The 25,734-nt window shown below is 51.2% G+C and overlaps 1 protein-coding gene across 1 annotated transcript; it reads left to right on the top strand.

Moving 5' to 3' along the window:
• The first annotated feature begins 1,236 nt into the window (after positions 1 to 1,236).
• PLBD2 (phospholipase B domain containing 2) lies at positions 1,237 to 24,569 on the top strand. The gene is made up of 12 exons (XM_075898205.2): positions 1,237 to 1,564; positions 11,087 to 11,180; positions 11,687 to 11,845; positions 12,658 to 12,758; positions 14,015 to 14,229; positions 14,684 to 14,778; positions 15,193 to 15,353; positions 17,265 to 17,360; positions 17,882 to 17,953; positions 19,192 to 19,344; positions 20,183 to 20,345; positions 21,286 to 24,569. Exons 1-12 carry the CDS (start codon positions 1,353 to 1,355, stop codon positions 21,451 to 21,453), a joined length of 1,689 nt encoding a protein of 562 aa, XP_075754320.2. The 5' UTR covers positions 1,237 to 1,352; the 3' UTR covers positions 21,454 to 24,569.
• The last annotated feature ends 1,165 nt before the right edge of the window (positions 24,570 to 25,734 follow it).

Here is a 25,734-nt window from a genome sequence, read left to right as displayed (position 1 = left end):
GAAATGCCCATTATGATCCTTGCACCTAGAGATGTATCTGCAGAGCTGATATTAGGGGCGGATGAGCTGGGCAGTCACCCAGGGCCACCAATTGGTTAGGACCGGCCCTGTGTATCTGTGTACAGCTGGAGTGCAGGTGGGACTGGACTGCCTCCTCTCCCCAAATGCTGATGAGGTCTAGCACCTCAGCATGGCTCCAAGCTTGGTATCGCCTGTTGCAATAGAGCAGGTATGGCCAGTCTGAGAGAGGTGCTGAGAACCCCATGCATCACTGAGCCAACAGGAAAGGGACTTTAAAATTTAAAAAAGAAGGCAAGGGTGTGTCTTGGTGACTTGGCTGGTCACCTGAGTAGGGCATGGCCGGCCCGAGGCATTCTGGTACCCTGGGCACGGGCTTGTGGCCTACCCCTGGGGCGCATGGCGCATGCGTGGCCCAGTCCGGTCTGGCTGTTGCTGTTGGCGCGGGCGCCGGGTCGTGTAGGGCCCCGCAGCCATGGGGGAAAGGGCATTGCTGGCTGGCGCCGTGGGGATGCGGGTGGGTTGGCGCTGGGGGAGCCAGGCGTGCGGCGCCTGATGGCAGCTGTAAGGGACACTGCGCCCCTTACAGCTGCCATCAGGTGCCCCCCATTGGTTGGCACCCTGGGCAGCTGCCCGGCTCACCCATGCCTCCGTCCGGCCCTGGAGCAGGGCAGTAAAGTTCAAACAAATGAGCAGAGAGGCATTGTGGGAGGGATGCTGGAGGCCAGTCAGGAGGCAGTGCTACACCATGGTGGCCACGCTGACGCCCCAGCAGTGTATCCAGAGCGCAGCAAGCGCTACACTTCTCATGGCGGTAGTTTACCCGGGGTGCCCTGCCACTATGGACCCCATGAAAGTTACAGAGCTGGGGGCTGATTTGCTGCCCAGTAACTTGCCAGTATAGACCAGGAGTAGGCCCCAGGGCAGGTGTTACCAGGGGAGCTGATCACTGTCCCAGCAGAGCTATGTCTGCAGCTTTTGCATCTCCCGTTCTGGCAGGGTCCGGCTCGGGTCTGCGGGTCGCTTGCTTGTCACAGGCTTCAGGGGTTGTTGGAAGGGTGGAGGAGGCGGCTGGGGAGGATTCCTCTAGCATGGGGCGCTCCTGTTGGATGGCACGCCCGCTGGGGCCCACGCACGGAAGAGGAGGCTTGCGGGGGGGAGGCGCCGCAGGCAGGAGGCCCTCCCCAACCCCTCCGCCGCGCCCCACGCATGCACAGCTGTTGAGGAGCCGGGTCGCTTTAAAAGGGGCTGCCCTGGGCCAGCCCCGCCTGGCAGCGTCAGAGCCTGTGCGGCGCGGCAGAGTGCAGCCAGCCGGAGCTGGGGCTGGCCGCGCAATGAACTGCTGGGGCTGCCCGGCCGCCGCGCCCACCATGGCCCTGCTCCTGCTGCTGAGTCTCTTGCAGCCCGCCTTGCCCCTCTCCGGGCCCGAGACGCGCAGCAGCTCGGTGCTGCTGGACCCCGCCTCCGGCCAGCTGCAGATCGTCCAGGGCTGGCACCCTGCAGCCGTCGCCTGGGCCAATCTCACCGACCGGATCCAAGACACCGGGTAGGTGCGGTCGCGCGTGGGGCTGGGGGTGCTAGGTCCCCATCCTGGGCCCGAGTCTGCTCCTCCTTCCCCTGCGCAGTGTGATGCCGGGGCGAGCTCAGACTTGGCAGCTGGGAGCAAGCCGGGGCTGGGGGCCAGGGTCGGGTGACTCCGTGCTGCGGGGCTGGGGTAGCTGGTTCCTCCGGCCCTTTTCCAGTCCGAGCTCGCGACATCAGCCAGCAAGTTCGGGCCGTCCTCCCGTCCCCCTTTCGCTTCTGCTTTTTCGGTAACATGGCCCTGCCTGCAGGCGAGGGTTCATCCCACTGCTGTCGCAGCGGGCTGTTGGCGCCTGCTCCCAGACCGCAGCCAGGGCCTTTTGTCCTAGACCCAGCGGCCCCACGTGCCTGTGATTTCACTTTCTCCTGCGGTCAGTGCACCCACTTGTTGCCAGGCCTCTTGCACATTGCTGGTGCGAGGAGAAATCCCCTCTTGCCAGGGAAGGAGGAGTCTAGCATCTGTGCCACTCCACCTCTGAGCTCAATGAGGGTATCTCCACCTTGCTCCCGGGATGATGCTTTCCAAGGTAGGCAGGGTAGATGCGCATTAGCTGCTCTGCAGCCAGGACGCTAACAATAGCAGTGTGGCTGTAGTGAGGAAGGTGGTGGCTTGGGCTAGCTGCAAGGAGGGTGGGATTAAGGTTATGAGGGGCCTATGACTAATGGGAGGGAAGGGCCTTAGTATTAATTACATATGACTTCATAATTTTTTTTTTGCAATCAGACACTTATCTATATACATATCTGCATAAAACTAACACCTTTCTTCTACACAAAACAATTGTATTCCCACTTAACTGTGGCACAGTCTTGAAAGATCTCAAGACTGACAGTTTCATTCTAAGTGCTCAAGAAGGGCAAAGCACTGAGATGCTCTTGACTGGTGGTAGAGGACATTTTGACCCTTTCTAGAAGAGAAAAGGATTATTATTAGTGACAAAGACAGCTATAATGTAGTTTCAACTTTTGGGAAACATTCTGTCACATTGGATACACAGTGATAACTCAGTATGGCTAAATAGGTAAGCTTTTGTCCTCTTTTCTCTCTATATCTGAGAGTGATATGAATCCAACAAATTGCAGACATTTTTTAGTAAAATCTAACTGGGAGATGATATAGGTACTTCTGACACACAGACTTGATAAAACTCTGGGCCCTTTGCTGGGGTTGGAGGGGGGAGGGGACTCTAGCTACCACATTAACCAAAGCCACTTGGTGGTAGCCAGAGAGCTGGGAAGGGTGTGTGTGTGTGTGGGGGGGGGGATCTGCTACACCAGGGCTACTCAGCACACCACCCATGGCACATTTGTTTGTGGCCCATGTGCAGTTTGGGTTTACGCAGGGGCTCAACACACAGCCCACAGGAGCCAAAACAAAAAAACTAGTCAAAAATGGTCTTCTGTTGATGTACATTTTAGTAGTTAAATTCCTGGACAGTCGTTTCTCATTAAAAATGCTGTCGTATGGGTGGAAATCAGGTAAATATTGCATTTTATTAATATCAGCAGAACTGACTTAAATGGGGCCTGGGTTTAGTGCAGTCTTTCCTTAATCTTTATATTCATACCCTGAAAGAAGATATTTGCATATATTATTCAAAGACAATCAAGTTGCAAGTTGCGGCCCTGGGTGTGTGCTGTGAGTATCTTTGTGGCCCTCGGGGCTTCCAAAGTGGAGAAGCTCTGTATGACAGTCTCCTGTCTATAGCCAGTAGCTAAATACATTTCCTCTGTATTCATTAGCTCTTCCACAATTAGAATCATAGGACTGGAATGGATCTCTAGAGGTTATCTAGTCCAGCCTCTTACTCTTTCAGCTTTTGAATGAGAGAGACAAAACATAGCCATCTGCTGTTGTGTTCTCCGCCCCCGTCAACAAAAAGGCTTCATTGAAATCAACATCGCAAAAGAACCCTCAGATTTGGATAGGGTTTGTTTACTAGGCTGGTGCAGAATGAAGGATCAAGCAGACAGACCTTGCTTCTTCTGCCCTTAAGAGTATTCAAGTGGGGAGGGGAAGAGTGAGTGAGATTCTGCTTATCCAGGTGTGAAAAAGCAAACGGGACCTGAATCTATTATTGAGCAAAGATCTGTTCTTCCAGATCGTGGCCTGAAGTCAATAAGGCTTCAAAAACGTAACAGTCCCCAGGACTCAGCCTTTATTCTCATTCCCATCTCAAATCAGTCATTCCATGCTTACCTGGCATTTTCCACTTGGGAAAGAAGTTGAAGTTGGGGTAGAAACAAGATTTAACTTCTGGTTTCGTTCCAAAACCTGAAAGCTAAATAAACCTGAGATGAAAGTGAGACACTGCACCAGTGCACTGGGTTGCACTAAGAGCCAGCTGGGGCATTCCGCTGCAGGAGTGGGGGCAGGGAGCTGGGTGCCTGGAGCTTCCCTGCAAGCTGCTGTGCTAAGCAGCCCACAGGTGAGAAGGGTTGGCTGGGGGTGCACCCCACTCCAGTCCAGGACTGCCTGAGCTACCTTTCCCCCAGGACCACGTAGGAGGGGCAGAAGACTCCCTTCTCCCCCATTTCTACAGACGCTACCTGTTGCTTGCTGTTCCATTTCCATCTGTCAGGGAGCTAGAGGGAGGTGCTTCTAAACCACAGGGAGCTGCTTTGCCTTGTCTGTCTTGCTGTCAGGAGGACTCCTCGTTCCAGCAGAGCTATGTGAACCACCTCATTTCCTCTCCTTCACCTGGCTGGGTCCTGCCTGAGCAAGAGGGCCTGGAGAGCCTAAGTCTATAGTCTTATTATTAGCCTAATGGTTAATCCAGCCCTGGCTGCATGTACAGTCCCTTGTTCCTGGTTGATCCTTGAACTATGTACTGACGCTGGTCCAAGATGCTGCCTACGCCATTGCATCTACGCTGCTATCTGCAGTGCTGTAGCTGGCGCACAGCTGGCCCATGGCTGTCTACTTGTACACTGCAAGGTGGGTATATCTTCCGTGCAAGCACTTTGCAGCCAGGCTTGGGTGTGCGCATCTCTCTGCATTGCTCATGGAAGGGATGCTCTCAAGTGGCTCTGCCTCATGTTTACACTAGCAAAAGGGGTGCACATATAGTAAAGCTCATACTACACTTACAGTAAAGCTTTATATTTGCTGCCCATCATTGTGGTATCTGAGCACCTACCATTTGGGCCTGAAGCCCCACACTGCCAGGTCTGTACAATCACATGTTAAGACAGTCGTGTCCTGAAAAGGTTATAGTCTAGAATAGTGGTTCTCAGTTGGGTGTGTGCGCACAGGGGGTACATAAACACCTCTCGATATTGCCCTAGTTTTACAACAAACTAAATAAACAGCACAAGTGAAGTCAGTATAAACTAAAATTTCATACAGCCAATTACTTGTTTGTTCCGCTCTATATACGATACACTGAAATGTAAGTACAATATTTCTATACCAATTGATCTAGTTCCTATGGATATGATAAAAATGAGAGCATTTTTTTCAAGAATAGTGCGCTGGGACTTTTCTGGTTTTTTTTTTTTTAAAGCAAGTAGCTTTTAGATGAAGTGAAACTTGAAGACAAATTAGGGGCACAGTTGTCTGGAAAGGTTGAGAGCCACTGGACTAAATTAATAGTCTGAAAGGAATGGGGTAAAATATCAAAATGCACTCCTGATTATGTTGATTTTAAAATTGAAGCTACTTTCACTTTTGTCTTCAACTTGAAATAACAGATCACAGGAAGGAACCAGCCACCTCCTTGGAACAATTGTTGTTCTCAAACTCTGGTTCTGTTTAGGCCAGCGTTAGACCCTTGTTGCTGTGTCATGCCTCTTAATCAGGAAGCCTCTTTCATTTCTGTGCCCGATCATCTGGCAGGCAAAATGATCTAGTAACATCCTAGCCTGCTGTCAACAAGTAACAGATCGTAGGACTGTCTTGACCTGACTTGCCTTCCAGTGAGTGAGCCTGGCTGCTCCATGTTTTGGGTGAGCATTCCTCATAGGACACTAAGGCTGTGTCTACATTGCCCCCATTTTGCACAAAAAATATGCAAATGAGGTGAAGGGTGAAAGAGCGCCGTGCCTCATTTGCATAATTAATGAGGCTCTGTTTTTGTGCAAGAGGCTTTTACGGAAAAAGAAGCCATCTACAAAGCTCCTTTTTGTGCAAAAACCCCCTCTTGCACAAGAGCCATTCTTCCTGAAAAAAAATGTAGAAGAACAGCTCTTGCTCGAGAGGGGTTTTGCGCAAAAGAGGCAGCTAATTAATTATGCAAATGAAGCACGGCAATATTCCACGCTGCACTTCATTTGTATAAGTTTTTCCGGAAGAAGGCTACAGTGTAGCTGTAGCCTAAGGCTATGTCTACACTCGCGGCTTTTCGCACGAGAAATAAGCAAATGAGGCTAAGCGTGGAATATCGCCGAGCAAGAAAAACCTTCTTGCGCAATGCCGTTATTCTTGAAAATAATTGGCATTGTGCAAGAGGGTTTTCTCTAGCGTGAGAAGGAGCGGTGTAGATAGCTCCTTCTGGCTCAAGAGCCTCTTCTGAGAAAATGGCGGCTCATTAGGTATGCAAATAAGGCTCAGCGATAGTCATAGTCTCATAGACTTTAAGGTCAGAAGGGACCATTATGATCATCTAGTCTGACCCCCTGCACAATGCAGGCCACAAAATCTCGCCCACCCCTCCTAGAATAATCTTCTCACCTATATCTCAGATATTGAAGCCTTCAAATACTTTGAAGACCCCAAGATGCAGAGAATCCTCTAGCTGTGATCTGTACCCCATGCTACAGAGGAAGGTGAAAAACCTCCAGGGCCTCTGCCAATCTACCCTGGAGGAAAATTCCTTCCCGACCCCAAATATGGCGATCAGCTAAACCCTGAGCATGTGGGCAAGACTCACCAGCCAGACACCCAGAAAGTTCTCTATAGTAACTCCTATCATCCCTCCATTGACCTATTTCCCACTGATAATGAATGGTCAATTAGTTACCAAGATCCTGTTATCTCATCAAACCATCCCCTTCATAAACCCATCTAGTTTAATCTTGAAACCAGATAAATCTTTTGCCCCCACTACTTCCCTTGGAAGGCCGTTCCAGAACTTCACTCCTCTAATGGTTAGAAACCTTCGTCTAATCTCAAGTCTAAACTTCTTACTAGCCAGTTTATATCCATTTGTTCTTGTGTCCACATTGGTATTAAACTTAAATAATTCCTCTCCCTCCCTGGTATTTATCCCTCTAATATATTTAAAAAGTGCAATCATGTCCCCCCTCAGCCTTCTTTTGGTTAAAGTAAACAAGTCAAGCTCCTCGAGTCTCCTTTCATAAGACAGGTTTTCCATTCCTCTGATCATCCCAGTTTGAATTCATCCTTCTTAAACATGGGAGACCAGAACTGCACACAGTATTCCAAATGGGGTCTCACCAATGCCTTGTATAATGGCACTAATACCTCCTTATCCCTACTGGAAATACCTCACTTAATACATCCCAAGACCTCATTTTCACGGCCATGTCACAATGGCGGCTCATAGTCATTCTATAATCAACCAGGACTCTGAGGTCCTTCTCCTCCTCCGTTACTTCCAACTGATGTGTCCCCATCTTATAACTAAAATTCTTGTTGTTAATCCCTAAATGCATAACCTTACACTTCTCACTATTAAATTTCATCCTATTGCTATCACTCCAATTTACAAGATCATCCAGATCTTCCTGTATGATATCCCGATCCTTTTCTGAATTGGCAATAGCTCCCAATTTTGTCATCCATGAATTTTATTAGGACACTTCCACTTTTGGTGCCAAGATCAGCAATAAAAAGATTAAATAAAATTGGCCCCAAAACTGATCCCTGAGGAACTCCGCTAGTAACCTTCCTCCAACCTGACAGTTCACCTTTCAGTATGACCCACTGTAGTCTCCCCTTTAACCAGTTGCTTATCCACCTCTCAACTTTCATATTAATCCCGATCTTTTCCAATTTAACCAATAATTCCCCATGTGTTACTGTATCAAATGCCTTACTAAAGTCGAGGTAGATTAGATCCACTGCATTTCCTTTATCTAAAAAACCTGTTACTTTCTCAAAAAAGGAGATCAGGTTGGTTTGGCACGATCTACCTTTTGTAAAACCATATTGTAATTTGTCCCAATTGCCATTAGCCTCAATGGCTCTAACTACTTTCTCCTTCAAAATTTTTTCCAGGATCTTACATACTACAGATGTCAAACTAACAGGCCTATAGTTAACCAGGTCGCTTTTTTTCCTTTTCTTAAAAATCGGAACTATATTAGCAATTCTCCAGTCAAATGGTGCAACCCCTGAGTTTAGAGATTTATTAAAAAAATTTGCTAATGGACTTGCAAGTTCATGTGCCAGTTCCTTTAATATTCTTGGATGAAGATTATCTGGGCCCCCTGATTTACTCCCATTAAGCTGTTCAAGTTTGGCTTTTACCTCGTATATGGTAATATCTACCTCCTTATCCTTAGTCCCATTTGTTAACTTACCATTATCCCTAAGCTCTTCATTAGCCTCACTAAAGACTGAAGCAAAGTATTTGTTCAAATATTGGGCCATTCCTAGATTATCCTTAACCTCCACTCCATCCTTAGTAATTAGCGGTCCTACTTCTTTTTTTTTTTTTTTTTCCTGCCCCCATATTCAATGCTTAGCCTCATTTGCGTATTTCTCGTGCAAGAAGCCACGAGTGTAGACATTGCCAATAACAATGAAGGGGCAGAAGGGACTTTTATTGTCCAGACTGCTGCTTTACCAGATGCACACTGTGACTCTGCTCACTTAGGCTATGTGACTGGGGTGAGAGGTTGCTTTGGATCAGACTTAACGTGTTGGTTAGCTACCTTTCCCAGGTTCAAAGCTGGCCTAGACAGTAACAAATAACTGCGTTTTACTGGCTCATCACACGGCTGCCATAGGAGGCATTTCCCTAAACTCTGTGCAGCAGAAATAGTTACGCTTCCTCATTCACATGTGAAGAACAACCCTTCCGTAACTTAGCAGAGGAGGCTTATTTCAGATTTAAGGAAAACCGTCTCTTTAGGAGAGAGAACAGTCTGGTGCTACCCCCAAGCACTCAGAAATTCTGTCCAGCCCTCTAAAAATCACAATTTTTTTTTTAACCAATAACTCTACAGTTTGTCTTGAGGCTGTTGCACTTTCAACCTTTTCTCTGCAACTGAGAGCTGGAATCCACCTTTTTAAAATAAAATTAAAAGCGGATTCTCATGGGACCACATTGGTGTGGGAACTTGGACTTAATAAAAAGCGCCCAGCATCATGTGAGCTGACCTCACTGCGATGTGTTGCTCCCTCTGGAGCAGTCTACTGTGCTCAGTGGCAGCTGCCTCCTGGCAACAGATGCTTTGCTGTGTGTAGACGTGATGGTGACATACCTAGGTCTGTTGGAAGGGGGTGGTTTGGCTGCTGGTTCTGGTTGGAGGTATGGCCTGCAGGCCTGACTTGCTTTGTGAGCTCAGTCAAGCCGCTTCGGAGTACCAGCACTGGAGGAGTTAAGCTGTATTTAGCACTCTGAAATACTTACCACAATACCCTTCCGGGGATGCCTTTGAGTTACCCCTAATGGGATCTTGCTCCATTATCAGGTGGGTCCTATAGAGAGGTGACCCTGGAACCAGTGGGGGAAAGCTCTCACTGCCAAAGCCTTGGCCATATCTTTCCAGGGGCTTTCAGTCTCCAGGGCAATCAAGCTGGCACCAGTGTTGTTTCTCTTATAAATCAATAACTCTCCTTGCCCGTGAGTGGGATGATTAGCCAGCTGCAAGGGGGCAGGGCTGTTATCTTGGTGCGACTATCTGGCTGCTTGCTGGTGCCCTCCTGTGCTGACCTTGAGTTTTGCTTACTGATTTCAGCAAGGCTGAGTAGAGGTGTGGGCTCCTGGGCTGTCCTGTAAGCAGGGCTCAGCAGGAGGCAGCTGGGAATGGCTGTTTTCTCCTGGGTGAATGTGTTAGGTTTTTTAAAAAGAAAAAAAAACTCTGGTGTTCAGTGATTCTATGGAAAGATCCAAATGCTGCTGGCTGGTGGGTTTTGTTTGCTGATGGTGTACAATCCGCCCAAGACCTGACTGTGGGATGGAGAACAGGGCTACAAAGGGATGCCACTTAGCCAGCTGCCAATGGCCTTGTCCTCTTTGTATCTCTCCCTCCCCTTCCAAATTACATGCTCTCTGTCCACTTCTCTTCTCCACATTCTCCCCCCCCCTCCTTCTGGGCTTTGGGACTGGGGGTTGAATTAGCAAAGGTGTGGGCAAGTGCACTGTGTATAATGGGCCTGTCCAGAGAGACCCTGGCCAGAGCTCAAGGGCAGTGGAAGGGCTGGTACAGCCACAGAGATGGGACCCGTGCTGGGCCCCCCCAAAGCTGTGCAACAACCAGACGGGGGAGCCAGCTCCTGCAGGGCAGCACCGTGGCCGGCCCAAACCAAGGGGAGCGCCAATGTCACCACTGCAGCTTTACCGCGCAGGGGGCCCAAACTTCCCCAGGTCACAAGCGGAGTGACCCTGCTCAGTTTGCTCTCGGCGGGGGGAGAGATGTGGTGTAGTGGGGGTGCTGTCCGCTCTGTAACCTAGGGTCCCCCTGTGCTGAGAGGTGTGATTCCCACTGACTCATCCGCATGTGGGGATGTAGTGTCAGTACCTTGCTGGTTGCGGTACTTGGGCTGTGGATGACCCCTACTGGCCTCTGCCATGAGCACTGCCCAGCAGGTGGGCTGCCTAAGTCAGGTAGACAAAGACCCAACTGGTCAGATGGGTTAAGGGAAGCAAGAGAACTAAGAACGTGAGTGGTCGGGAGAAGGGACAGTTGCTGGTTGGCAAACATAAAGGGAACAGCCTGAGCTGAAGGGCTAGGGTGATGGATCCCTAACCCAAGGGGTCTGAGGCCTCTGAGTCCTGGCTCCTGTAACCACATCATGTCTACACTGGGCTGTATCCTGGAGAAGCAATAAACTCTCTATTCTGCTGGCTGGTGGAGTCTGTTCTTGCTGCAGACGGGGTGCAGGATCGGGGGTATCTGACTTGGCATCGCAGCCCGTCTGGATACCATGGAAATGCCAATTCCTATGTAAGGGATGATAATTATGCAGGCCCTTTAAGGGGGAGCAAAAGCTTGTCTGGTCCTTCCCCTCCTCACCTCCCCCCATCATCTTCCTTTTGCTCCCGATTCCTTCCTTATGGAGGAAGACCCCTTCCCTATGGCTTAGCCCTGGCGGCAGAGTGCTGGAGGAGTCTTGGCAGCAGCTCCAGACAAGGCACACCAGAAGCAAAACATAGAGGAGCCTAGAGAGTGGTTTGTTTTGTCCCAGAGCTGGAGACTTTATCTGAAGGCCGCTTAAAATAAAATAAAATAAAATAAAATACACAGACGCTGTGCCCAGGAGGGCATGGCTAGGGGGCTGCACAGGGAGTTGGCGTTGTGTGGGTTCCAATGGCATCTATTTCTTGTTCATTCAGTGGCCTCTTTGTTTGGTCAGGTGGGCCTTTCTGGAACTGGCTACCAGTGAGAAGTACAATGACAGTCTGCAGGCCTACGCTGCGGGACTGGCTGAAGCGGCTGTATCCGAGCAGGTAAATGGTGGCACATGGCAGGGGTTGGTTAGACCCATAGAGTTGGAAGCTCTGCTCGGGTTGGTCTGCAAGGCTCTCTCCTGTTCCAGTCCCAGGTTCCCCAGCCTTGCTATGCCTCTGCCCTTTAGTCTGCACAGAGGTCTGGTTCAGTCCATTCCTGGCCTTCTCCTATCAGATGGCCAGTGGTGCCAAAAGCTTGTGGGCCACTTGTGCCCAGTGGGGGTGAGGCTGAGGTTCTCACGCTTGTTTTCACGGTGAGCTAAGCGTGGCTTAGACTGAAGTCTGGAAAACCCGATGTGGCTGGATTGCCTCTTTGCACTCCTCAGTTGCCTTCTGCCCCATGTGGCTGGTTCCTAGCTCTCTAGCCAGCCCACAGGAGATGCTTTGGTGACAAGAATGTGGCTTCATGCAGCGGTGATGGAAAATGAGCCCCTCAAGGATATTAAGTGGATGAAAAGGGGGTGAGCAGGTCTGCCTGTTCCAGTGTTCTCCTATTCTTCCCCCAGCTCATCTACATGCACTGGATGAACACTATGGTGGGCTATTGTGGCCCCTTCAAATACCAGACTGACTACTGCGAGAAGCTGAAGAGCTACATAGAGACCAATCTGGCCTGGATGGAGACGCAGATAGAGAAAGGAGATGCTCCTGAGTACTGGTACCAGGTTGGTTTGTGCTGCTAAGGGGTGGGCCGTACTGTGCATTTGTATGGGTGTGTTGGTCACTGTGGGGGGGAAAAGGGCAGTTTCCTTGGGCCCGGGGCTGGAGTCTGGGAGGCCAGTTCCCATTATGCTCCTCCAGGAGCTCTAGACCAGGTACCTACCGGTGAAAATCTGGGTGTTCCATGACTTTAAGTAGAAAGGGGAGCCAGGAACTGGAAGTTACTTGGTGCCATCAGCTTTAAAATTGGCTTGCTGCCCACCTGTGTCCATTAACGTTCCCCTGGATCTTTAACCAAGCGCAGGATTGACGTTAATCCTGGTTGTCTTGCCCACATTCCAGCTGGGGTGGCTAGATCCGGCCTTCATAACTCTCCCCTCTCTGCAGCGTTAGCTGGCAAAGTTCTTCCTGCAGGACTCTGTGTAGGCAATGTGGACTGAGTAGTTCTGTACATGCACCAGAATGGGCTTCAGGGGTGAGCCATAGAGAGCCTGAATTGTCACAGAGAGCTCACATGGCTGAGCAGAACCTTCATAGTGATGCAGGACAGCACTCAGCGTGACCCTAGGAGTTTGCAGAATTCCAGGACTTGAGGTTCAGGGGGTCCAGCTTGCAGGCTGAGCATGTGTCAAGCAGTCAAACATGGAGCGGGATGCCCTTCCAAAACCCTTTAGAACTGTCCCTCTCTTTAGACTCCCTTTTCCAGTTCTTGTTGCAGCTCTTCCTTCTGCCCTCCCCACGTGACTCTCAGACCCCAGATGGCTCGCTAGTCTGTGTGAACGTGGGTTTTGCAGTATGCTTGTCCCTCCCTTGACAGGTGCGCCTGGCTCTGCTGCAGCTGAAGGGCCTTGAGGACAGTTATAACGGACGAGTGGCTTTCCCCACTGGACGATTCTCAGTGGCCCCCTTTGGGTTCCTGTAAGTCTCTTTGGGCATGAGGGTGGATGATTGGCCAGAACCCTTTTAGCTGATGTCAGGATCAAAGGGGCTGGAGAGAGGAGGTGGGTGTTAGCATGATATGTGCTTGGCAGTTACAGTTCACTGGCAGCTGTAGGGAGGAGCTGGGCCTGCATTCCATATGTAGGCAGTGAGGGGAAGATGTTGGCTTTATGGAGTCATTATTCTCCTCATGCTAGAGGGGAAACTGAGGCACAGAGATGTGCTGTAACTTGAGTCAGCGGTGGGAGTAGAACCAGGAGCTCTGACTCTGCTGTGATGGCACACCATCACATGCTCTTGTTACTGGTCCTGTTTGGGCATGACTTGTTGCTGTATCCCTGTCTCTTCAGGAAAGGCCCTGTCTTCCTGCTCTACGCACCCCCGCCCCCAACTTCATCTGCTTAGCTTGCTGCCAGCCAATATGCATGGCTCTCGTTGGCTCTGCAGAGCTAAGGTCATTGAGGAGAACAGGCTAGATTTGCTTCTACCTCCCAGCGGGCAGTATGGGTTCTTATTGCTCTTTCCCAGTCAGGCAGTTGCTCCATTCCTCAGTTTTCCCATTCCTCAGTTTTCCCATCTATAAACCAGGGAGTGGAGTAGTTTCCTCCCAAGGTCCTGAGAACTGCTTGTTAATGTTTGCATGATGCCTTGATGACTTCACATTGGGCTGTTGGCCCAAAGGACAGGACCTCACATTTTAATTGTAGTACTGCAGCTTCTTGGACTGTGGGTAGGACGAGTCCAGGCAGAAATAGTCTATTTATACCCACACAGCAGAGTAGACTGACAGATCCCAAATTTACGTGAATACTCTCCTAGCCTTGGGCTCTACTAGTGAGCTGTGACTACCCTGCCCCTGTGCTGCGCTGCTGGGTCTGGTGCTGGCTACGCCAGTCTCCTTGCTTTATTTTGCCCTGGGGTTGAGGTGAGGCCTGACTCTCTGGAGCAGAAGCAATACCCTGTGCCTGTATTTGCTGCAGACTGCAGTTCTATGGCCATTGCTCGGGCTTGCACCTTCCCCATAGTCTGATATGGGAGTCCTGTGTGCCAGGACCAGGAGGGCAGAGTTCTCTGCTTCCTCCGCCCCAGAGTGTGGGCGTAACTTGGAGTATCCTGCAGCAAGCCTTCAGCCACGGAGAGGGCCAGTGGCTCAAGGGTTGTCTCTGCTCTGGCAAATCCAGGGGCTTCTGGCTATGCTGCCGCAGTCCCATGTGTCTTTCTCTTCTCCCCCCAAGCTTGTTCCAGCTGGGTGGTGACCTGGAGGATCTGGAGTCTGCCTTGAACAAAAGTGGAAGAGAGCGCTCCCTGGGCTCAGGGTCTTGTTCCGCTCTCCTCAAGCTGCTGCCGGGGAACCAGGAGCTCTTGGTCTCCCACGACACCTGGAACACTTACCAGTCCATGCTGCGCATCATCAAGAAGTACACGCTGCCCTTCCGGACCTCAGCCCAGAGTACGTAAGGCAGGCAGGGGGCCTGGGAGATTGGTGCTCCTGAGTAGGGGCCAGAGGAAGGGAAGAAGTGAAGGCAGGACGAAGGCATGAAAAGACAGCAGCAGAAAGCACTGTATCTGCCTACCAGGAAGCAGGATTGTTGGCTGTCCATGGGAAGGATGAGAGGGGTAGCTAACAGAATGGTGCTTCTAGAGACCACATAGATGCAGTGTAAGTTTCCCCGCTCCTTATGCAAAGAGAAGGGTCCCACCAGAGCCAGCCCAAGCTACAGGCCAACTGGGCTACTGAGGCGCATGAATGGCTCGGGCCAGCCCTGGGTCCCACTCCCTTTGCCACAGATCTTGCCACAATTGTAGGGCTGCTTTTTGCTCTGGGAAGCTGGTAGGACCCATCTCTGGAGGTGACGTGGCATGGCATCTGCATCCCTGATAGCTCCTGTGGTCTGCTCCTTCAGGTGATGCTGTCATCTCTGGGCACGTCCAGACATTCTCGTCCTACCCCGGCACCATCTTCTCGGGAGATGACTTCTACATCTTGAGCAGTGGCTTGGTGAGCAGCTGCTGCCTGGATCCTCCTCCCCTGCCTCCCTCCCCCATGCTCCAGCTGTCCCTGGGTTTTGCTCGATAGGGATAGAGCCTCCTGCCCCACTGCTGCTCTGGGACTCGAAGGGGTTGTACACATCCAGGCCCTTGGTTACTGTCTACACCAGGAGTCCTGCTGCTCTGGGACTCGAAGGGGTTGTACACATCCAGGCCCTTGGTTACTGTCTACACCAGGCGTCCTGTAAGCTTCAGGCTGAAAGCCAGATCTCCCTCTGTATGAACTGGCCTAGTACTGCATCCTTCACATGGGCCGTGGGGCTGGTTTCCCCTCTGGCTCTGCCTGTGTCATGCACCTGCCCCATTTGCCCAGGTCCAGGCTCTTAGGTCACATTCACTGTTACCTCCATTCTGCTTCTTGTAGGTGACTTTGGAAACCACCATTGGGAACAGCAATGCTGCCTTATGGAAATACATCCATCCAGAAGAAAGTGTCCTAGAATGGTTAAGAAATATAGTGGCAAACCGGCTAGCCAGGAGTGGGGCCGAGTGGGCTGCCATTTTCCAGCAGTTCAACAGTGGCACGTAAGTTGAGTTGCAGTCATTCTGTCATGTCCTCTCCCTCCCTGGCAGCCATGGACTGGAATGAGGTGAAACTTCCAGGTTATTGCCTAGAAGTTTAATCACGCAGGAAGATCTAACCTCTCCTGATGTTGGATTATTGCACAAGGTGCTTCGTGGTGATGGCATGATATTGTGGGAATCTTGACATGCCTTGGCTATGTGGTGTCGCATGGTGTGAGTATGCTAAGTTCTGCTGCATTGCATGATAATATGGTGCTGAGACCAAGAAGCACATTTTAGAAGCTTTATGGCTGGTATGTATGTGCTCCACTGCTGGGCGGAATTATTACTGATCGTCACTGTCATTGTTTCTATTACTCTAATGCCTACACGCCAACCTAGATCATGTGCTGCATGTATGCAACAGACAGCCCTTGCTGTGAAGAACGTACAAGTAAAGAGCCAGGATAGATCAAGGGTAGAGGAGAGGCACAGAGCACAGACTGTTCAGTTGTGTGTCATAGGACTTGTACTGCTAAGGGAGTCTCTCCTTTTATGTAGATTGAAGGGGTTACTGGTTTTGAGTTCTGTCTTTGTTGGTTGCTGCTTTGAAACTCTGCCTCTGTGAGGTAGTCTAGAATGGGGATATAAAATCGTGTTTTATTGGTTAACAAGTTAAATGTAGTGTTAAATGCTCTGTTTAACTTAGTAAAGATCTTCAGTGGGGCTGGAGAAAAGCCCTGTTGCTCCAGACAGGGAATCTTGGAGGGGGAGCACTGCATGGGGGGGGCCAGTGAACTGTTCCCAGGTACTGGAACTGTTAACCATTTACCCGTTAAGGGTGATGCTTACCAGGTCACCTGGCTAGTCTTTGTCCTTATTCTGGACTAGGGATGTGAATCAGGATATCCTAGGGCATCATGGATTTGTAACAAAAATGGAGTCTGTTGCATTTGTCACTAGGCAGCTTGCTTGGCTTGCAGAGACACCTGCAATGCTGCAGGCATTGCCTACAGAACAGCTCCTTTTGATTTCTCCGCAGCTCTTCTCTGAAACCAGCCCCAAATGATGTACTGACCTGGCATGGCAAGGGTGGGGGGAGAAGTGGGGACAGACAAAATGCCACTGACTGTGTTCAGTTTGTTCCTCATTATGGTGTCCACTGCAGTCACGTGAGAGTTGCTTTCACTGCAGCCAAATGGGGATCCTTTAGACAGAAGCATCCGAATGCCCATCCTGGGTCAGACCCATGGTCCATACAACTCAGTATCTTAGGATAGTTCCCCATACTGATATTAGGGGATTGCCTGGGGCCAGCAGCAGGGGGTCAGGCCTGGAGCCAAGGGAAGCCAAGCAACTCAACAGCCTGCTCTGTTCTGCCACACTTTTCTCAGCTAGGACGCTCTACTTCGCCGCAGCAGTGGGAAGGGGCGCACCAGAAGGCGGGGGCCATGGGACAGCCCTGCCGGTATCCGTGCCAGACTGTGCAGAGGGCGTGATCCATCCCCTGTCATTCAGTGCCAGCTACTGGCAGACTGAGTTTAGGGAACCTGGAGCAATGGGATGTGCCCTTGTCTAACAGCCTGTGTGTGTGGTTTAAACCCAGTTATACTTTGAGACTCCCCACACATCCTAGCAATGTGTTCTGCAGGTTGTCTGTATGCTTATTAACAGTAATCACCAAAGAGTGTGCAGTAGTTATTTTGAATAGCCACATGGTGGCAGCATTAGTACACCAGCACTATTCATAGAATCCTAGGGCTGGAAGAGATCTCTGGAGATTACTGAGTCCAACCCCCTGTCTAAAGCAGGACCAATCCCAACTATTACTTGAGATTTACCACCATGGCCTAAGGCATTCAACCTTCTTCCTCCTCCCTCTTCTCCTCTCCCCGCTCCCCCCCCCCCCCGTCCTCCCCATCTCTTGCCCAGGTACAACAACCAGTGGATGATTGTGGATTATAACACCTTCCTGCCAGGCAAAGTTGGCCTCCATCATGGGGTGCTCACGGTGCTGGAGCAGATCCCGTAAGTGTCTTAGAAGGGAATATTGGGCTGTGATATTACCAAGCTGCAAGCTTGTTCCTTCTCCCAACCCTCCTCGGAGAGTGGTAGGATGACTCCTGGCTTACACCATCATGTTGACTGACTCAGACTGCCCCTGTAACTCGGAGAGGAGGTCACCGTCCTTTGTCTGATGCTGAGGCTTCAGCCCTGGGGTTTCTGATAATGGCAGTCTGCCTGCTTCCCCCTAGGCTAGCCAGCTGCTCCTGCTGGGTTTTTGTTCTAGGTCACCGTTCTAGGCACTGATCAACTGCAGAAGCCCTGCTAAGTCAGAGGGTCTTGGGGGAGCCTGTTGAGTCTGGGGCAGCTGCCCATCAAAGCTGGGTCTGTATGCTCCCTGAGGAGCTGGCTGGCCAGTACTCTGCCACCCTGACTCTTGGTTATCCAAGGTAGAGGCTGCATTCCCAGCATGCACTCTGCTTCCTGGCTTGTGTTCTGATCTATCATGACATGACTTGTTCTCTCTCTCTCTCTCTCTCTCTCAGGGGGCTGGTGGTCGTGGCTGACAAAACAGAAGAGTTGTACCAGAAGGGATACTGGGCCAGTTACAATGTGCCGTAAGGAGCGCTGCTTCTCTCTCCATCCCAATCCCCAGTTTAGGGCACCTTGCTCCAGGGAGGATGTCAGCTGGGTGTAAGGAGCAGGCATCTAACCTCTCTTGGGCTTATGAGCAGTATTCTCTGCTCCCAGCCAGCTGAGGCTGGGAATGCTGTACTCTCAGGGAGCTGTGCAACCTGGTCTCAGAAGGGCAGCACTCTGCTAATAAGAGGGACTCCACCTTTAATTGCTGTCTGGGGGAGGGAGGTGAAGGAGTAGTCAACTAGATGATTAACCAATAAGCCTAGGCTTATTGTTTAATCTAGTCGACTATTCGCATCCTCCCTTCCCCCCCCATTGCTGCCTCTCTAATGGAGGCAGCAAAGTGGGGGAATGAAGCTGGAGCTGGCTTAAAAGCTAGTTCTGCCCCCAACTACACAAAGCAGCCTCCGTCCGTGGCAAGCCTGGGCCCACCGAAGACCGAGGCTGGTCTGCGGCAGCAGCCCCTGCCTGCAGGGAATTCTGACCTTCCCCTGCAGACAGAGACTGCTGCCATCGCGCACTGCTGCCTCTGTATCCGAAGCAGCAGAGTAGGGTGGCAGGCAGCCAGTCTGTGAAGGGAGCTGGTTTTTAAGATGGCTCCTTTTGCTGACTAGCTCCTGCCTGGCACCTTTTAGTTCTGCCTGTGGAATGGCAGGGGGCTCCCCAGGAGCGGGCTGGCGTGCGCTGGCTGCTGGTCCCACCGCCAGGGACTGGAGAATAGTTGAGTAACCGATAAGAATCATGCCGTTAGTTGACTGTTCTATGACCCGCTGTCTAACATCCCTAGTCTGGGGGTTGGTATGCAGTAGGGTTGGCAGCTGGGCCACAACCGGGTGGAAATGCCCCTTTAGAACAAGCCTTGCTCTGGCAGGCTCTTCTAGTGACGCCTTGTGGAGAGGGCCTCAAAGAGCTTCAGAGCCTGTGACTTCTCCTCATGACCCTCTTGAGGTGGGGGAGAGCTGTTATCCCCCTTCTGTTGATGGGGAAACTGGGGTGCACAGGCAAGAGCTTGGCCCTAGATGACACTAAGTCAGGGATAGAGCAGGGAATTGAATCTCCAAGCCATAGGCTAGTGCTCTAACCAATTGGCCATCCCTTACCATCCCCCATCCCACTGGAATCTGGCCTGGCAGGGGTGAGATTCTCTGTGGCAGCGTATTAAAAACAGGAGGTGTCCCTGTTTGACTTGTGTGGTACTCTGTCCCCTGCTCCCTAGATACTTTGAGGAGATCTTCAATGTCAGTGGCCAGCTGGAGCTGGTGAAGAAATACGGAGACTGGTTCACTTATGACAAGAACCCCCGGGCCCAGATCTTCAGGCGCAATCAGACACTCGTCCGGGACATGGACTCCATGATCCAGCTCATGAGGTGAGGGATTCTCTGGAGGGAGTGGAGCTCAGCAGTGTCTTATCCTAGGAGGGCATATGGCTTGTGGAACAGGCAGACGTCGAGATACAAGAGCTCCGTGCCCTTGTCATGGGGAGAAGGGCACAGACAGGGTGTCGAGATGAGTGTGGAGGCAGAGTTTTGGGGCTCTTTGGCGGGATGCCACTTAGCCTGATGTTGACAAGACAGCACGGCTACGTGGAACAAGGGAGCCTCCTAGGAGCTGATGTACCGTCCTTGCCTCTTGTCACAGCAGTGCTCGTCATGATACCAGGAGCACAGGAGCTGTTCTCCAAGAGAAAAAGAGAGCACAGGAGCTGGGGCAGATGCAGTTGCACTGGGAGATGGGCCCAGAGAGCCAAATCAAGAGCCCTCTAATTGTTCAGGTGTTTGGGGTTTCTTGAGGTTTGTCTCTAACTGCCATGCCAATCATTCAGCACTTTGTCAGCCCCGGCAGGGTGATCCGTTTCTCTGTGCGCCCATCCTGCTGAGTCTCACATCAGTGTAGATCCCACCTTTGGAGCTCTGGCCTGTTGGGGCTCCAGGACTCTGATCTGATGTGCACAGAAGAAAGCCAGACTCCGCAAAGGCAGTATTGGCCTTCATGGCTCTGGCTCTGTGGCAGCTGCTTGATCGATGAGTGCAGTGGAAAAACCTGGACAGACCAGAATAGCTCCTCTCCTTCCCCAAGTCAAACCCAGCCTAGGGTGCGCCCCCCCCCCCAACTGGTTGTTGGCATGAGCTCCATGCCTGTACCTGCCAGGACCCACCTCTCCTCCCCTGGGCTGCCTCCATTGAACATATTTGTGCTGCCTCTCAGGTTCAACAACTTCCTGAAGGACCCACTGTCCCGGTGCCAGGGCTGCGACCCGCCCCAGAACGCGGAGAACGCCATTGCCGCCAGGTCGGACCTGAACCCCGCCAACGGGACCTACCCGTTTGCTGCACTGCGCCAGCGATCACACGGGGGCACCGACATGAAGGTGAGGGGTCTGAGGTGGTGGTAGTAATAGAGAGGGAGTTAGGAATGGAGGGGAATCTGATGGGTTAGCAAAGGGGCGGGCAGTTCCTTTTGATGGGAAGGGCCATTGTAGTGTGGAACAAGGATCCTTAGGGGTACTCGAGAAGTCTGAGGGGTACGTCAACACAACTGAAACTTGGCTATAACTGAATTTTTGTTCTAAGTTCTACAGTATTTTAGGTTTTATTTTTTTTTTGTACTTTTTACACCTAAAAATTTCATTGCCCGCCCGGCTACGATTAAGTTGTTTAAACAAATGTGCTGCAATGGTAGAAGAAAATTTTGTCTGAAAACTGTAGGTACTGAGGGTACTTATAATTTTAGTTTTAAAAGGGGTACTTTATTAAAAAAAAAAAAAGTTGAGAAACACTGGTTCACAGAAGCACACATGGCCTGCTGAGGTGGGGCAGGCAGGGAGCTTGGCTGCAGCTCCCAATGGGCTGTGGGCCAGATTCGGCAGCTTATCCAGCCTGTAGACTGTATTTTGCTTGCGCTGTGTTAGGCTTCTTCCCCAGCAGGAAGAGGTGCTACTGCAGCTTCGGCCCACAGAGCAGCTTTTCTGGCTCTGGATCCAGAAGTTCTAGGTTTGATGCCTGCTGCTGACAATGTTTTACTGAGGGGCAGGGACAGAGGTGACTGGTTGAAGGGCCATCTGTCACGTGACAGCCTTCTTCCCCCCCCCACCTCCCGCCTGGCTTTGCCCTCTTCCCCCATCCCCTGCTGGTGTCCCCTAAGTGTCTACTCTGGGCATGGCATTACAAATAATGTGTACACATGTGCACTTGCATGTTGCCTTTCCACCTGTTTCCACTGGTCCTGTGCCCTCCGGCAGCCAGAGGCTGTCCAGCAGAGTGTGTGACCGGGGATGTTCCTGCTGACTTTGCGGAGTTTTCTCTCCCTAGATCACATCCTACGCGATGGCCAAGGGCTACAGCCTGATTGCTGCCAGTGGGCCTACCTGGGATGAAGTCCCCCCTTTCCAGTGGAGCACCTCTCCCTACAGCAACCTAGTGCACATGGGGCACCCTGACCTCTGGAAGTTTCCTCCCATCAAGATCTTGTGGGACTGAAATAGAGACTGGATCCCCTAGGGTGTGAGGCCAAGTTGGCTGGCAGACAGGTGCTGATGGTGTCTCCTTGTCTGCTTCAGGAGGGTGGGTGGGACTGCTTCATCCCAGCTGCCTTTTTCCTGAGATAAGGAAAGAATGCGTCTGTGTCTGTGTGCAGGGGTGGGAGGCAGAGGAGACAGCACAGTGACTTTGGGTACCATGGAGCTACTGCATCAAATTCAGCCCTGGTGAAAGTTCAGCAAAGCTGATGGCCATTGCACCTGCTTCTGCCAAGCCTTGATTTGGCCCAGGGGATGTAGCTTATCACATTGAGCTTGCAAAACTGGCTTCTTGCTCTCTGCACAAACTGACACTCTCCAGAAGCCAGGGGATGCCCCCCTCCTTTCCTGACCCATTGGTGGTTCAGTCCCTGGCTCCTTGAGGGCTCCCCACTTGGGAACTCACCTCCAAAGACCAGAGCTGCCACACATCCCACTCGGAGGAGCTGCCCTGCCAGGATGGCGAAGCTGGGTCCCCTGTGGGCTGCCAACTCGTGTGCTGGCCCTGAGAAGTGGGTCAGTCCCCTATGTGAACTCTGGGAGTGGCGCATGGGAGGGGTCACTCTTGTGCTTGAGAGCCGCTCTCGCGGAGTGTAGTGCAGAAAGGCAGGTTTGCCTCATCCCCTAATCTTCCCAGCTGGGGCTTGGTGTGCTGTCCCAGCTGGCATCTGCCAGCCCCGGAAGATCCCAGGCAGAGCATCCTCCGAGGGGTGGGAAGACTGCCCCAACCCTCTGCCGCTATTACTTTGCCACACCTCTCTGTACGCCAGTGCTCATGGATGATCGTGGCTATTTGCCAGTGCTGCCTTTGAATCATGCACTGCAATGTGATGCCTCTATGGCTCAGGTGATGGCCTCAGCCGTTGCTTCCCGTCCAAAGCAAAAGCAGTCTTAGTCTGAAATCTTTCTGCCCTTGTTCCTGTTGTGCCCACTGCCTCCCTCAGCCTGGCCCTACATGGCCCCACAGCTGTGTGGCTTGTGCAAGGTGAACATAAGAATGGCCATGCTGGGTCAGACTGAAGGTCCATCCAGCCCAGCACCCTGTCTGTCCACAGTAGGCAATGCCAGGTGCCCCAGAGGGAATGGACACAATAGGTTATGATCAAGCGATCTCCCTCCTGCCATCCATCTCCACCCTCTGACAAACAGACTAGGGACACCATTCCTTACCCATCCTGGCTAATCGCCATTCATGGACTTAACCTCCATGAATTTATCTAGTTCTCTTTTAAACCCTGTTCTAGTCCTAGCCTTCACAGCCTCCTCAGGCAAGGAGTTCCACAGATTGACCTGGGCAGAACCTACTTCTCTTTAACAGGACCCAGACTCCCTTGGAGCCTGGATCAGGTACTCTCTCAGCAGGAGGCATTATCCCCCCATGGCTTAGCTGCCTGCTGGGCCCGATGGGGGCTGCAGGATGGGGCTTGTTCTGTGCTCTGCTGCAAACCAAGGCATTCTGGGCTTGGGCAAGTGGCATTAAAATAGCTAATTGGTTTAGCTTGAGTAACAAAACTTGCTCTGTTGTTCTTGCTTGGCTCTGGGGGTGAGAGAAGGCTGGTTGGGGTTTCAGCTTGTGTGTGAAAATTCTGACTTCTGTGTTACACAGACCCGAGCATGTTGCCTGGCTCAAAGCCCATAACTTCTGGATGAGCTTGTGTATGGGGTGCAGCAGATCCCTGGTTGGGTCACTTTTCCAGCTAGCAGCACGGGCTCCTTGGTGCTGTCTGCTACTTCCTCCTTCATGCCCCCCTAGCCCTTCCTGGTGTGCACCCAAACTTGGATCACTCAGTCTCTGCCCAAAGCTCTGGTGCTCATAGTTGGCTGCAGCCATAAAAGCAGCATTTCTGCCCAACTTTGGTCTGTCGGTCTGCAAGCAGAATGGGAGAGGGGGTGGAAAGCTGAGGGAATCCCTTTCTCAGCTGCTAGTGCATGAGATGAGTGAGCCTGTCTGGGCGTTTGGGGATACCCATACAGAGATCTGGGAGGTGCGTGGCCTAGGTAACCCCTCGTGTAGGCTCGGTTCCATGCTGGCAGCAGATGAACTCTTTTAGCTGATTGCCACCTGAGTGTGGTTGTAGAACCAGGGCCAGAGCTTGGTACAGCCATGAGATGTGTGGAGGCCACTGTGACTAGGCCTTAATCCAGACCTGTAGCAAAGACCCTTATTTGTGCTGTGCATCTCCTGGTACTGCTTTGAAGAACAACAAGGAGTGCCCTAGGGCTAGTGCATTAGTCTGCAACCTACAGACCTGCATTCAGTTCCCTATTCCAGCACACACTTCCTATGTGGCCTTGGGCAAGCGAGGCAGCTGCTCTGTGCCTGTTTCTCCATCTGTACTACCCCTTCAGAACCACCCCTTCAGAGTTACTTATCTTCAATCCACCCTGGACTGCTCAAGTGTTCAGTGAGACTAAGTGCCAGAGCTAGAGAGATAGTAGCGGAGTCCGCTAGTGATATCTCTAGTGGTCATAAAATATTTGCAGAGTCTCATGCCCTCCTCTGGCAGGGACATAACAGTTCAGTTTATTCATTGGGAATAATTAGCTAAAGTTTGAAGTGTCAAGAAGGTGCCCTCTGGCCCCACAGAGGGCAGAGAATTTTTTGGGGGTGCCTTACACTGATCTTTCCCTCTGTCTGATTAGCTTTCCCCTCTGCATTGGAGTAAAAGCAAAAAGTTGGAGTGGCAACATTTTTTTTTATACCTGTCAGAATCCCCCAGAGCTCAGGCAGAGTCTCTCTATAAAGTCAGTCCATGCTACAGAAACCACATCCTCCAAATCTCTTCTTAGGCAAGGCCTGTGAGGTCTTTGCCATCATCTTTCTAGGCATAGGAATGTAAGAAGAGCAGTGACATTAATACATTTGACTAGTTCCTGTTGGTGAAAGAGACCAGTTTTAGAGCTTATGCAGCGCATAGGATGCATTCCCAAAGAACAGCTACGTGGGTCTCAAAAGCTTGTCTCTTTCACCACTGGAAGCTGGTCCAATACAAGATGTGGCTTCACCAACTTGTAGCTCATCCTGGGTCCAATATGGCTACAACAGTCAGTGTAACATCATTCTGCTGGGATAGGCTAGACTAGATAGGCCTAATGCACTATGAGCAAGAGGTGCTGCTCCAGTTGGCCAGGCCGACTAGTTAACCGGTTATCTGGTAAGCATGCTGTTAAGACTAATACTTACCAGGTAACCAGTTAAACTTGTACATTCCTGTTAGGACTGAACATCAGGCCTAGCCTATTCCCAGCACTGGTATTTTTGTGGCAGGCGATTCCAGGCCTCTGCAGATGACTGGTGGCGAAGCCCAAAGGAATCCCCACTTTCCAAACTTCTCTCCCACCCCACTCCCCACTCCCAGATCCAGCCCAGAGCCTTGTGCCTTTCTAAAGTCCTGGCCTCCTACCTCAAACCCTACCAAGGCCTTAGCTGATTTACCAATGCAGTGGTTTCCAATGCTGGCAGCCCGCAATGCTACTCTTGTAGAAAAGCGGGGCCACTTGTTTTCCACGGCAGCTTCTTGTTTTAAACAAAACCTGTTTTTGTGACCGAATAAACACGTTAGTGAAATATTTGCATTTTGGTAGAATTTTTGCAGCACTTTGAGGGGGGGGGGGGAACAGCATGTGGATTTGATTGGGGAGACTTAAGGGTGATTCTAGGTGGGGTTTTTTTGGTCTTGTCAAATCAGTTTTTCTGAAACTCAAAAGTTTGTACAGGAAATGGAAATATTTCCAGGGGGCTTTCAAAACTGAAAAATTTTCATTGGCCAGTTAAAAAGTGGAGGGTTTTTTTTCCCATTTTGTCAAAATAACTTGCATTTTCTGCCTTTCTTTATTTCCCAGCTTTCAGTGGTCTCCCTTCAGTCATCCCTTCTGGCTTAGTCAGCAAGGGAAGGACACGCTGCTGCGAGAGTACTGTTCAGACATTGTCAGGGTCGTGGAATCTTTTTAGGGCCAGGGAGCTGCTGATCCCCAGAAAAATCAATCAGGGGCAGCAAATGTGAGAAGGGAGGGGCAAACATCTCACCAAAAACAAATCCTCATGGATGTGGCTCCCACCTGAGGAGGAAGACACTCCCTACATTCTCCTTGCACACCAAAGTCTAGGGGCCCCAGGATAGTAGATCTTATGCCCCCCAATGCTCTGGGGGGCCAAAAATGAGGGGTTTCATGTGGGAGGGAACTGCTATGCAGCAGGCTTTGGGTGTTGGGTCTGAGAGGGAGGGTGCAGGTAGGGTTGCCA

The sequence above is a fragment of the Pelodiscus sinensis genome, chromosome Z (genome assembly GCF_052426305.1).
Source record: "Pelodiscus sinensis isolate ZL-2025 chromosome Z, ASM5242630v1, whole genome shotgun sequence".
NCBI classification, from domain to species: Eukaryota; Metazoa; Chordata; order Testudines; family Trionychidae; genus Pelodiscus; species Pelodiscus sinensis.
This window is presented reverse-complemented; position numbering and strand designations above follow the sequence as displayed.